This window comes from Solanum pennellii, chromosome 3 (genome assembly GCF_001406875.1).
Source record: "Solanum pennellii chromosome 3, SPENNV200".
NCBI classification, from domain to species: domain Eukaryota; kingdom Viridiplantae; phylum Streptophyta; class Magnoliopsida; order Solanales; family Solanaceae; genus Solanum; species Solanum pennellii.
In genome coordinates this window covers 54,005,823-54,019,098 of record NC_028639.1, presented here as the reverse complement: position 1 = coordinate 54,019,098, position 13,276 = coordinate 54,005,823, and the positions used below count along the sequence as shown (strand labels likewise).

At 30.9% G+C, this 13,276-nt stretch overlaps 3 protein-coding genes across 6 annotated transcripts; 1 reads left to right on the top strand and 2 right to left on the bottom strand.

The window, feature by feature from the left end:
* The first annotated feature begins 5,362 nt into the window (after positions 1–5,362).
* LOC107013458 (probable WRKY transcription factor 4) lies at positions 5,363–6,866 on the top strand. Its single transcript, XM_015213367.1, has 3 exons — positions 5,363–6,096; positions 6,582–6,693; positions 6,852–6,866. The coding sequence occupies exons 1-3, from the start codon at positions 5,363–5,365 to the stop codon at positions 6,864–6,866; spliced, it is 861 nt and encodes a 286-aa protein (XP_015068853.1).
* A 222-nt stretch (positions 6,867–7,088) lies between these two features.
* LOC107012855 (protein yippee-like At4g27745) lies at positions 7,089–8,801 on the bottom strand. Of its 4 annotated transcripts, none has more exons than XM_015212805.2 (4): positions 8,701–8,801; positions 8,286–8,382; positions 8,025–8,182; positions 7,089–7,468 (listed from the first exon to the last, which is right to left on the bottom strand). In XM_015212805.2, exons 3-4 carry the CDS (start codon positions 8,115–8,117, stop codon positions 7,241–7,243), a joined length of 321 nt encoding a protein of 106 aa, XP_015068291.1. In that variant the 5' UTR covers positions 8,118–8,182; positions 8,286–8,382; positions 8,701–8,801; the 3' UTR covers positions 7,089–7,240. The 4 variants fall into 4 exon arrangements, with proteins under 4 accessions (XP_015068291.1, XP_015068290.1, XP_015068288.1 ...); XM_015212804.2 differs by having other exon boundaries at positions 8,610–8,765; XM_015212802.2 differs by having other exon boundaries at positions 8,606–8,764.
* A 944-nt stretch (positions 8,802–9,745) lies between these two features.
* Positions 9,746–10,563, bottom strand: LOC107013731 (protein yippee-like At4g27740; the record flags this gene model as incomplete). The annotated part of the gene is made up of 2 exons (XM_015213605.1): positions 9,746–10,153; positions 10,462–10,563. Coding segments are annotated over 2 exons (327 nt in total), but the record flags the coding sequence as incomplete, so codon positions are not given.
* Between the last annotated feature and the right edge of the window lie 2,713 nt (positions 10,564–13,276).

The following is a 13,276-nucleotide window of genomic DNA, read 5'->3' as shown; positions in this document are numbered from 1 at the left end:
TCACTGGTGGTATTTCCATTGTCCCTAGAAGAGGCAAGAACTGAACCAAATTATCAGTTACGCAGTTATCATTCAGATAATAATTACATCAAGAAAATAGTATATCATCTGTTTACTAACAGAGCTGCAGACCTATGAGTTATATGAAACAACAGAAAGTATAAAATCGCATTTGCAATTTTTCAGTTCAGCATGTTATGTACAATGAGTGATATTATAGATAGAATAATCACTACATTAGATTGTTTGGCGTGAAGTACAAGGTATAATAATCTCAAAATAAAACGTAGAATAATTTTATATTTGGTGGGAGGTATTAGATAGTCCTGGGATTATTTATTTCTGTTATTTCTAGTTCTGATGATTTGACAAATCCAGGGCCCTTTAAAGGGACCTGGTTCATAATACGATATATATTCTCCACTGCCAGGTTGGAAAAGGTATAAGTGGTTTGGTGCACAGTCTCCAACCTATGACAACCCAAGAACCTGGTCCACAGTTTGACATACTCCTCACTGCTAGGCTGGAAAAAGTACAGTCAGTTGGTGCATAGTCTCTAACTGTGGCAGAAAGGGCATAGACCTCGATCAATGGCGTGGTCTCGAAGGTTGTGACTATTCTTCATCATCCTAATGTTCAATAATCACAATCTTAGTTTTTGCAACTTGAAAACTCTCAAGAACTCTTACAAAGGCTGATCGAAAAGTGAAGATTCATCCTCAAATCAAACTCGAACCTATCAGAGTTGCTTAGTGGTCTTAGGATATATTCTTCTGAACATATATTGCAAATCTGATCCTACATCTATAAAAGACTCATATAGTTATTTGGTGCTAAAATTCTAAATTAGTTAGAGGTAACTGATTTAGTCGGCAGTGTTGTATAAAATTCTAAATCATCTAGAATTAGGTGTTTTAGTGGGCGGTGTTGTATTTGCTTAGAAAAAGTCTAAGTTATCTAGAGGTGATAGCTTAGTGAACAGTGTTGTATCTGCTTAGGCTCTTCAAATAATAAGTCGATTACTTGGTCATGAGATTAATAGGTTGAAAATCTTGTGCAACAGGTCATGGTTTTACGTCCTTGAGTAAGGAGGTTTTCACGTAAACTGCTTGTGTTGTGCTATTATTGTTATTTACTTTGCAATGTGTTTCTGGTTCAGTCAAGGAACCTAATCCATTGACTAGTAGTGAACACACATATTCTATCAGTTTCATCATTTATATTATAGGGATGGATAAGTTTTCCCAACTTATCCCAAAATAACTTATAATCCCAACCAAACGACCCCTAAGTATTGAAATAAAGAATCAATAATGAAATTGGACCAATTCTCTTTAATGATTTTAGATGTTGAAACTTGTAAACACTTACTAATTTTTAATTAAAAGATTCAAAATAGAACTTCTCCTCATTTATCCGTACTTAATGTAGATTTGAGTGATTGGATCGTTTGTTTTTTGCTCCTCTTCTGTCATAATAAATCAATAGAAAAGATATCTACAGCCTGATTCGCAGATGAATCCAGCATTATAGCAAGGCATTATACATATTTAGATCTTAAACTTGGGTTCTAATTTTAATTTTGACCTTTAATTTTCATAATGTACAAATAGGCATTTAAACTATCCAACTTTTAAATAAATAAACACACGAGTCCTACATGGCACAATACACGACGTAGGACAAAAAATGACATGTAGGACATGTGTGTTTATTTGTTCAACTATATACAAGTTTAAGTGTCTATTTGTGAACATCCAAAGTTGAAGGTCATAAATATAATTTAAAACCAAGTTAAAGAGCACATTTATGTATTATGCCTTATAGCAATTAAAGCATCCAAGCAAGCTCCTTGTCCCAGTCGACAGTATGTTCATCAACACATGCTTATTTACAACCAAGTTAAACATGTCATCATTTTGAAGTGTTAATTTTTATGGAAGTGTAAATTTCGAGGGCTATAGTATCTTGAAAGGTTAATTTAAAAAAAAAAAATTAAGCCTTTGTTCTAATTAGAAAAGGATTGGAATTATTTTTTTTTATTTTGAATACTATTAAGAAAAGGACTGAAATTGTAATCATATTTAAAGTTACTTTTGTTTTTAGCACCGGCCTATAAATATAGGATAATTTAAGAGATTATTATTCCATTGCTCATTAATATTGTCTTTGAAAGACATCGGGACATAAGAGAGATTATTTTGTAGAGTGAGAAAAGAGAAAAGATATTAACTAACTGTTTGATCGAGCTGAAATTTCGACTGAACAAGCCTTCCCCTTGAAAAAAGTTGTTTTCAATGGCTGGAAACGAAGATGACTGGGGTATACGGGCAGTTGTGAGAAGTTGCAGCAAGATGAACAACTCTGCTCATGTCGATCATACCGTTCATGAGGATCCTGCTCATGTCAACTCTGTTCTTGTCGATGATAACTCTGTTAACAACACAACAGACACAAGTCTTTTTCCAAAAGAAATCAATAATGTTGGTGATTTTAGAGACGCATTCCCCGTGGAAAAGAAGCGTTACTTTGGGTTAGATGAAGTTATCAGTCTTGCCAATAACCTGAATATCACCAATTCAAAAATTGAAAACCAAACTGAAACTATTCCAAACACACCACTCGTGATTGTAGAACACGAGGAGAAGGAGGAAGAGGAGGAGGAGAACAAGAAGGCCAGAGGAGATGGAGAAAGAATACTAGGAGTAACAACTGGAAAAAGTTTCTAAAAACATGTTGAAACAAAGCTCAAAAGATTCAAGGAAGCTGATAGTATCTTACAGACGCCAACACAATCACCCTCCTTCTAACCTACATTCTAATGGTACTGCTTCACAGGAAGACCCATCTTTTCCCTCTTCTACCTCTACTTTGTAATTCGGAACCGAAATCTAATTTGGATTGGTTTTCAAATTTAAAATTAAACTAAAGTTAACTATTTTTGTATTATTTTTCATTATGATTTTGTTTATTTTTAATGTTTGGACATCTATAATTGAATATACTTTTAAGTATTGTGTTGTATGTTTTATTAGTGTTTTATATTCAAAAGTATATTTAAAAGATTCAATATCGTGACTTTTATATATATATCTATAAGACTTTAATTATGTTTCTACTTATTTATACAACTAAATAACCGAACTGAAACAAATCAAACCGCAAAAGAAAAAATCAAATTTATTTAGATTAGGTTACACTTCTTCACAACTAAAACCCTTTAGAGTAGTGGCCTAATGGTTTGGACTTGGGACTTCAATGTTGGAGGTCTCAAATTCGAAACCTCTTGCCAGCAAAAGCAAAGAATTTGCCTTCTGGGTCGAGCTCATCGCACCGGGCGTGCCTAGTGTGGATTACCTATCCTATATGGTTTGTGAGCTATTGCATTATTTGCATTTTTAGAGTGGGGGTTTTATCCTGTGTGCACTCAAAAGGATAGCGGTTGAAGAAACTATAAAAAACAAACTAAAAACCAAGAATTTACACCGAATAATACAAAATCAAAAATCAAACTGAAAAACCAAATATACACCCTTATTTGTAATTCAAGTTAGTTGAAATACTTTTGTGCCGTAGTAAGTCATATTGTATCTAATCAAGAGCGGAGCTATCTATTTTTTAATTTAAGAGTTGAATGGTTAAAGTACTTCTCTTTGTGCACTTTGAAAATTTTTAAGGGTCATAATTATGTTTATATATGCCTTTGACTGTCACTTCGACCACACATATGTTTCAATAGTTATCATCTTATAATACATAATTTATTTTTTTTCAAATTGGTTCAAATACTTAATTAGTGTATTAAAATATAAACTTATCACGTTATTAAATCTTACCAAAGAAATATAATATTTGCCTAAACGACTATAGAAGCTTAATTAGATAAAGTAAAATGATTTTTGAAGAAAAAAGAAAAAAAAACAATGACTGCATGACAAATAAAGTCATGAAGTTTCGATGTTACGTTGCTACAAAGTCTTGGTAATATCTTATGTAAGCTAAACAAAATATTATCTTCATCGATTCAAAGACTACACATTAATCCATTGATACTAGATTAAAATAATTTAAATATGTTTTGCTTAAATAGCATACATTATGAAATAATATGTAACAATCTCTAAACAATGTAACACTTTAAAGGTCTGATATATTTCATAACATTAGAGATGCAATGTAAAAAAAAAATCCAAAGCTGTTTTTCCAAATACTCTTAGCAATATATCTATGGCCAAACATGTCACTAAAAGTAACATAGTGACATGATTAACATTTAACGGTGTGTTTGATGGGCGGAGAAATATTTTCCATAACTTCTTTTCTTGAAAAATAAGTAAATGTTTTATTTATTTTACTTTGTTCAGTAAGTTAGCAAAAAATATTCTTCTAAAAACAATTGTATATATTCGAAATGCTATGTAAGATAGGCGTAACAGAAGTTAGAGTAAAAACGAGGTCTATTAAAACGTAAAAAACACACACTTAAATGTGGAATATTTCACGTAAAATATATTTTACCTACTTCAATGTTGAAAGTCATTTTACTCGGATCTTTTTTTTAAAAAAAAAAAAGAAACTTAAATTCTTAGAATAATATTTTTCAAAATTTTTTTGACCAATTGAAAATATGAAAAAGAAGAAAGGAAAAATTACATAAATTAATACATTTTGAAAAATAATTACTGATTTTAGCGATATTTTTTGTTTATTACCATTTATAGCAATATTGTAATAAATCTGTAATATGTATTAAAAGTGAATTATGTATGCAATATATTTGAATTATAATTGTTTTTGAAATATATTATGTTTGTTTGGTAAAAAATTGTCACATTGTATTATAAGTGTATTAAAATGTGTGATAACTGTATTATCCATCATTAAAACTTGTATTATATGTGAATAATAAATTGTTCTTTGTAATATGTATTAACCTTGTATTATAAATGAATTAAAAAAAAATATTATTACTATAAATGGTAAATATTTTTTTATTATAGTATATTTATGTAAGTTTCCCAAAAAGAAATTAAATATTTTTCTCCATGTCAAACACATCCTAAAAAGTTGATATCACTTATTTAGGGCTATGAATTAAGTGAAATTAAAATGTAAGAGCAATATTACAGAGTATTAATTGGGTGCATGAGAATTGGCCGTTGGTGTCCTCCAACCACTTGATCAAATATATGTACATAAATTTTTTTTCTCAAAATACAATGTGATTAAGTTTCTGTTTCTATAATTCTTGAAATTTCGTTATAAATAGTTAAAAAAAGTGAACTGCCCATAACCGAACTGTTTGGGTTTGAAATTTCCTGCATTACTGAATGAAGCCTTCCCCTTGAAAACAAGGTCGTCAATGGCTGAAAACGAAAATGACTGGGATTTAGGGGCAATTGTGAGAAGTTGCAGCAAGATGAACAACTCTGTTAGAGCTATTGTCGATCACGGTGTTCATGAGGATGACAACTCTGCTCTTGTTGATAACAGTGTTCATGGCGATGGCAACTCTGTTAACACAAGTCTTTTCCAAGAAGAAAGAAATTCTGTTGGTGATTTTAGAGAAGCATTCGCCGTGGAAAAGAAGCGTTACTTTGGGTTAGATGAAGTTATCAGTCTTGCCAATAACCTGAATACCAATTCAAGAATTGAAAACCGAACTGAAACTATTTCAAACACACCACTCGTGAATGTAGAACATGAGGAGGAGAAGAAGAAGAAGAAGAAGAAGGCGAGATACTCGATGCAAAGTTCAACTACTGAGTCAGGCAACTTGTTTATTTACCGCGGAAAGATACATGAAAGACATGAAATATTGGCTGAGGAATTGAGTAAGGTGGATCAATGGAGATGGAAAAAGCATGGGTCAAATCAAACTGGCCGAAAGAACTACTATACGTGTAATGAAGTCGACGATTGTCCAGCAAAGAGACATATTGAGCAAAGCTCAAAAGACCCAACCAAGGTGATTGTAACTTACAGAGGCCAACACAATCACCCTCCTCCTCAACAAAACATTCCAGTGGTACACAGGAGACCTAATGCTGCTGCACCACGGGAAAACCCATCTTCTTACTCTTCTACCTCTACTTTGTAATTCAAGCCAGTTTTTTACGAGAGAAATTCTTTTATGCCGTAGTAAGTCTCACTAGATTGTTTCTAACTAAACTATCTGCTTCTTGATCTAGTCACTGTTGAAACTGAAATAGGATCTTTTATTTGGAATTTTGAATTTCTACTGTCATTACTTTCTAATATAGTTTTCCCTTGGCGTCTCTATCATTTTCAAGAATCACTGGTATTCTTTCTGTTCCTAGAAGCAGCAAGAACTGAACCTAATGATCAGTTAAACAGATACTCAAAACGTGCTAAAGCGAGGCAACCTTTTTCTGTTGTTCAATGTTCGTCGACCCACAGCTATATGATTTAGGACATCTTTTCATTCGAAGGAGTGACAAGTTCGTCATATCATTGTTCACCAATGTTATTCTAGTCTATCTTGGATCTACCAACTTAAGAGACAGTGATTTCACAATCCACTGCCAATAAGTTTAATGCCCTTGGCATTATTTAAACAGGAGTAAATTTGTGGTGATTGGTGCAATTCAAGGAGAACAAGTCCCCAAGACGCAAGAGAAGATAGAGCAATATCTGTCCTATTCAAAGCCTAAAAGTACCAAACTTGTACAGGTGAGTTGCCTATTACACCGTTCATTCCTCCAAAAAATGTAGTTTTATTAGACCTTAACTATGGGGAACAAGAGCTTCTACAAGCTCTTATAATAGGAAATTTCAATTGTCACAGCTAGACTTTCTGCCATCTTAACCATTGCTTTTTGTGACACCAGAACTGGCTGATGTAGACATACACAAAAGCCTGAATTTTTGGTTTAACATTGGCATCTTAACCTGCCATTTAGAGGGATTGTCTACAATCGGCTCTGATTTATCGCAGAACTATACCACAGAGTATCACAGGCTCTTCAGGAAACTATCTATACTGTTTGAAGATAATTGTGAATAATTAAAACCTCAAGCAATAGTATAGCATTTGTTTATTAACAGAGTTGCATACCAATGAGTAATATGAAACAACAGAAAGTATAAAACTTCAATTCAACATTTGTAATTTTTCAGTTCAGCATGTTCTGTACAGTGTGAGTGATATTATAGATAGGATAAACATTACTTACATTGAGTATTAAGATAAAAAATCAATAATGAAATTGGTGGTGGACTACCAATTCTCTTTAACGATTTTAGATTTCTCGAGTATGAATTTCCCTTCCTTGTACTTCTGAGTAGGCTCATAAGCTCGTTCATATTTCCAGCCCAAAACCTCATTGCAATCCCCACAGAGTACATCAGCAACAGTATGAAGACCAGTCATGAGAGTTCTGTCTTCTTTAGCCCCAACAACAATATTCATCACATGAGTAAACAGAAAAGCTCTGCCATGCCTTCCCTGAAAAGCAACAGTATTTCTTTTCTTTGGACGAGGCTCAGAAACAAGATGACCACAAATAAAAACTAACTAGTTAAGAATCATTTGATTCTTGAAGTGCAAAACAGAAAATTGCCCATTGTCAGCTCAATGTTGATACTTGGAATTCTTGGACTTAAAAATAACAATCATTACATCCCCGTGAGGGATTAAGTCGAAAAGTTGTAAAAAGCATCAATAAGAGTGAGTTTTTATTCCCCCTTATTTTTCTTCATTTCTCATTTGGTTTTCCTTGACTACTAGTTAAAGCCCATCCTTTACTTTGAGCTCAATACAATAGAGGGATTTGGTTGCTAATTTTCATCTGAAAGCACTGATCACATACAAATGAAAGGAAACGATAAATTGACCCCGACTAATTCCGTATACAAACGATAGCAAGCATAATGAATATGCTTTTGTAGTTCTTGTGACAGCAATACTATGACTTAAACCACCATACATGAATGAAGTTTCAAGAATCATAAATATACTAAACACAACAGAAAGTAATGAGGCATAGATATAAAACAATCACCTGAAACGCCTTAGAGATTATATCGTCGTGAAGAGAGACATTGTTTCGACATTTATAGCAGCTGTACAAGCGAGGTCCAACTAATTCATCCATTCGACAAAAATCCAATGACAAATTCCTCACTGATCACTTACCCCAGAAATTCAAATGACCAAATCCTACAGAAAACAAAAGATTTAAACCTGAAAAATCAATAAAACTAAACCCTTTACCCTATTGAAGCAATAAGCCAATTGACCTAAAAAAAACAAATTTATTTACCTTAAAAGAGAAAATGCTTACAACCCAGATAGGTTTAACTTGCACGGCATCGATAGAAATTCTTATGAGGGATTTGGTGATACTACCAATCACGAAACTGAGAAGAAATTTAAGGTGATATGACAAAGACAGGATTGCAAAAAAAAAAAACAATTCAATATAAAAATATTTATCAAATAAAGACTGCTAGTAATTAAAACAATACAATATTACAAGAATCTGAGCTGTAAAAAAACAAATTCACAACAAAATTATGTTGGTTAGGAAAAGCAGAAAATGGGGAAAAAGTAAAAGGTTTGTTATTCTTTGCTTGGACTCACCTACCAGCATGAAAATCAGGAAGGGATAAAGATGAAACAATTACTACGTAGGTATTCTTTGGTTGAGTTGATTTTGTTGGAAGATGAGAGCTTACTGTTGTGTACAGCAGTCGACTTCATGGCCGCTCTGCCGCCCATTGATTTTGGGCCAAATATATGTTATGGAATTGATGGACATGACCACGGTAAAGCCCAACAGTGAGCAGCATAACAACCTATCCGGTGTAATCGCACTACAAATAATAAAATATTCGATATAGTAATCACTATCTAAATAGATCTTGTTATTAATTCGGGGTATAATCACACTACAAACAACAAAATGTTCAATATAATAATCACTATCTAAATAAATTTTATTATTAATTCGGGGAGGTAAAGTAAGACCGTTCAACAATCTCTGCGTAGGTTATAATGAAGGATTAAATTATAACAATATTATATAAGGAATATATTTTTTGATAGATAATTTATTTATTTTTTGGAATAAAAATGAGATATAGAAGATATAGTACTGATAACATACGTGTTACGTTTTGTAATACAAATTAAAATAAATTTTATTTTAAATTTTAATCTTGATCTTAGTAAAGAACTTGCCTTGGATAAGAGTGTTTTCCGATTTTCATTTTTTATTGTATAATTTTAAGCTTATGTGGAGTAGATTTGGGTGTTTGAAATGTTGAAATCGGAGGAACAATTTATTTATTTATCGATAAACCAAATTCAAACACTATTCTTGAAACTAAAAATATTTTTTTTACAATTATTCAAGACATAAAATTTCAACCTCAATCACATATGCAGGAGTTATTTTCAAAAAAAAGAAATATATATATATATATATATATATATATATATTGGGAGAGAGAAAAGAGGCGAATTGAGAATAATCGAAAATATAAAACATCGGGCAAGAGACGGGTCTAGAGCCTAAAGGGTATTAAATATTTTTAAAAATTTCAAAACGGTATATAAAATTTTATATTAACCAAAACGGCAAAATCGCTATTTTGATTAATATAAAATTTTACCTACCGTTTTGAAATTTTTGTTAATATTTTATACTAGGCTTCGGACTCGGCAAGAGACTTGACTAGGCCAGACATTGTATATATGCATTTTGATGACTATACCAGATCCATTAACAAGTGAAAATCATCATAATTGCCAAAGAAGCTTACCCTGTTTCTTACATATCAACAGCATGATAGATAACATACAAAGGACTAAAAGTAGTGTTTTTGCATGACCAGAAATCTTATTAATTTACACTCGATCAAGCAGCACTTGTTTACATAAATAAGTGATGAAATCTTATTACTAATATTCTTTGAGAATTTTGGCAATCTCGATTATGAATCCGCCTTCTTTGTACTTGTGTGCGGGATCATAAGCTTTAACATACTTCCAACCCAGTTCCTGCCCACACTTGCTGCAGAATATATCAGCAACACTGAAGGTACCTGTCATCAGTTTTCGATCTTCCTTTTTCCCCACCACTACATTCATAGCATGCCCAAAAAGGTACGCTCCACCTGATTTCGCCTAATCAATGATCAATTTAAGTTAAATACAATTTTACAAAGACGATTTGGACTTTCTAAAAAAAAATCGGAAACAGTCTATTTTTACATCTATTTTAAGATCTGCCCACACTCTATCCGATCTCACTTGTGAAATTGGACGGATATATGTTGTTGTTGTATGGATCAATTGAACTTAAATGCAATTTTTGGAAAAATGATTTGATCTTTTTTTTAATCGAAAACAATCTCTCCTCTATTCAAGTATAGTACATTTTATACTTAAAATAAACAGAGGGAAAAAAGTAGTGAAAAAATAAGAGTAATTACCAGAAAGCGTTTAGAGAGAAGATCATCTCGAAGAGCGATGGGATTCTGGCAAATTCTGCAGCTAAACAAAGGGTGATTATATGAAGCAGTTTCCGCCGTTAATTAATTAATTAATTGATAATAGTGTGTATATAAAAAAACAAAGGAAAGAAAGAAAGAAAGAGAAGGGTTTAAGTTTGATTATAAGTAAGATGCAATTATATATAGGAGGAGGAAATAGGGGATAATTGATTTAGAGATGCCAAATTCATTGTTCTACCGTGGAAAAGTGGCAATAGTATTAGTACTACTAATTTTGCAAGGAAGATTGAATTTTCTTAGCAATTGCTTTTTTGACAATGATGGAGGATAAAATAGGGGTGGAAAATACAATCTAGATAGAGACTCTTGTGTCTTATTGTGGATGAGGTAGACCTCAAGTGAGACTTTCGCTTATTGTTAAACTATTCCTTTTGTCTCGATTTGTCTTTTTGTCTCAATTGATTTGTCTTTTTGTCTCAATTTATATATGATATTTTTCATCTTTTTGAAAATCAAATAATTTAAATTTAATTAAAAATTTATGTATGAAATTTTAATTATTTTTTTTTAAATATATATATATATATATATATGTAAACTACGTAAAAAAATATTATAAGTCACAAAAATTAATAATTTAAAATATTTAAAAATTTTATAAAAAATTACGATAAAAAATAAACTTGTTTGAACTTTAAAATTTAGAAAGTGTCAAATAAAATTCATCGAAAAGGGTATGAATTAGGAGTTTTTTAATTTATCCAATTAATATAATATAATATAATTTAAACATTAAACAAATTGATTAGAATAGCAAATGGGTGGGATAGGATGGAGCGGATCGGATTGAACTTCACCCATGAAAATTTTAACCCGCCTCATTCTGCTCCACATGTTAACTTTTAAAAATTTTAACATGCTCCACCCCACGAGTTGGGAATCTAAATAAGTCACAAAAAAATAAAAATCGTATAAATAAGTCACTATTTTAGAAAGTAACTAAAATAAGTTTAGTGAAAGAAAAAATTTCATTTTATTCAATATTCCAAACGTTTTTCATTAGTCTCATAACGTTTGTATTTTAATATATAAAGTGTAAGTGAAACTTTTTCTTACACTTTATAAAGTGGGAGAAAAGCTTACACTTTACAAAAAGGAATATTTTGTTTTGGTATGAAGTTTTGTCGTATTTGTCATACAACTGAGATATTTTCCCCATATATGCAAAAAAAATATAAATATTTATCATATGCAATTAACTTACTTGAATAAAAAATCAAGTGTTGGACATACTGATAATCATTTGCATAAAAAATAGGCGAGACATGAAAATTTGAGATTGTCTCAGTATTTTCCGTCATTTCAAACTGTGAGGACTGATCAAAATGATTATCTAGTCCATAACTTGAAGTAATATTCCTATCTTGTTGAACTAAGCCGCTGCAAAATATATAATAATAATAATAATAATAATAATACAACAATAAATCATATAATTAATAAATAATTGACAAAATGAACAAATAATAATCGAAATATAATTATTGAGCATTACCAATCACTTTCATTGATAGCTTCATTCAAATCAAAATCATATCGAACGGTAAGAATATTTCGTTAATGAGTCATGTTAGAAAAATCAGTAGATTGAGTTATCGGAAATCCATCAACGCTATTATGATTTTCTAATTGGGGATGAACATCGACCGATAAAGGAGAACATTGTTGGCTAGTCCTAGGCTTCTTTCTAACATAGATTTCAAGTATTGTTAACTTGATTTGATCTATGTAATCATCTGAAACCCTTAGAAAGTCGGTCAACGATTCTTCATTATAGATAATCTACTCTCTAAAATTTACTTGTCTTTGTGATAAAAATGAAGTAGGTATTTTCCTACTATAATCATAATAATACTATTTATACCCCCATTCTTTTATAAATTGGTGAAAAAAATATATGATATCGGATATTAATAGAATATTTAGTATTGTATTTGGGAGGTCGATTATAATAAACAGTTTTTTCATCATGTATAACTTTTTCATTCCAGTAAATTGAAACTCTAATTTTTGATTAAGAAGACATTATTTTGTGATTGAAATGAAGAATAATAGAAGACTAAAGATGTTGAATGTGCTATATTTTAATGTCCTTATATAGAGCTTAGATGAGATTTCAGAATTAAAAAAAAAAAAAATACATGGTGTAATAATTTTTTTATTTTATGATATGTCAAATCAATATAATTGTATGACAAACACTACAAAAGCATCGTAAGGAGAGCAAAACTTGGAAAAAAAAATTCTTCGTAAAATGTAAGTTTATCTTCCAATTTATAAAGTGTAAGAAAAAGATTCACTTTATAAAGTGTAAGAAATAGTTCCGTTATATATTAAAATATACCAGTTATGGACTAACAGAAAACGTTTGAAATATTAAATAAAATATACCACTTTCTAAAATAGTGGCTTACTTTGGTCACTTTTATTTTTTTGTGGCTTATTTAGGTTCCCAACTTTCATCCTACCCACATATACCCGCCTCACATGAATCTGTCCAACATGAATTTTTAATAATTTCTCTTTTTAGTTAGGTTTGAGAGTAAAAATAAATTAATATTAATTTAGTCAAAATTTTAAATTTCTAAAACCAAACGGAAAAAATAATTGTATGTTTCATTTAGTTTTTCTAGTTTATTCGATTTAAAAATAATAAATTTTTTGAGAAAATATGTATCTCGATAGACACAAGCACCTAGTATATGAATGATCCACTTGAAAACAATTGTTAGTT

Bases quoted from the DNA above. Each gene is read 5' to 3' on its own strand.
- LOC107013458 (XM_015213367.1), top strand. From the start codon at position 5,363: ATGGCTGAAAACGAAAATGACTGGGATTTAGGGGCAATTGTGAGAAGT. The intron at 6,097-6,581 runs GTAATTCAAGCC...TTATTTAAACAG, and splicing joins TACTCTTCTACCTCTACTTT to GAGTAAATTTGTGGTGATTG.
- LOC107012855 (XM_015212805.2), bottom strand. From the start codon at position 8,117: ATGGATGAATTAGTTGGACCTCGCTTGTACAGCTGCTATAAATGTCGA. The intron at 7,469-8,024 runs GTGATTGTTTTA...GTTGCTTTTCAG, and splicing joins TAATCTCTAAGGCGTTTCAG to GGAAGGCATGGCAGAGCTTT.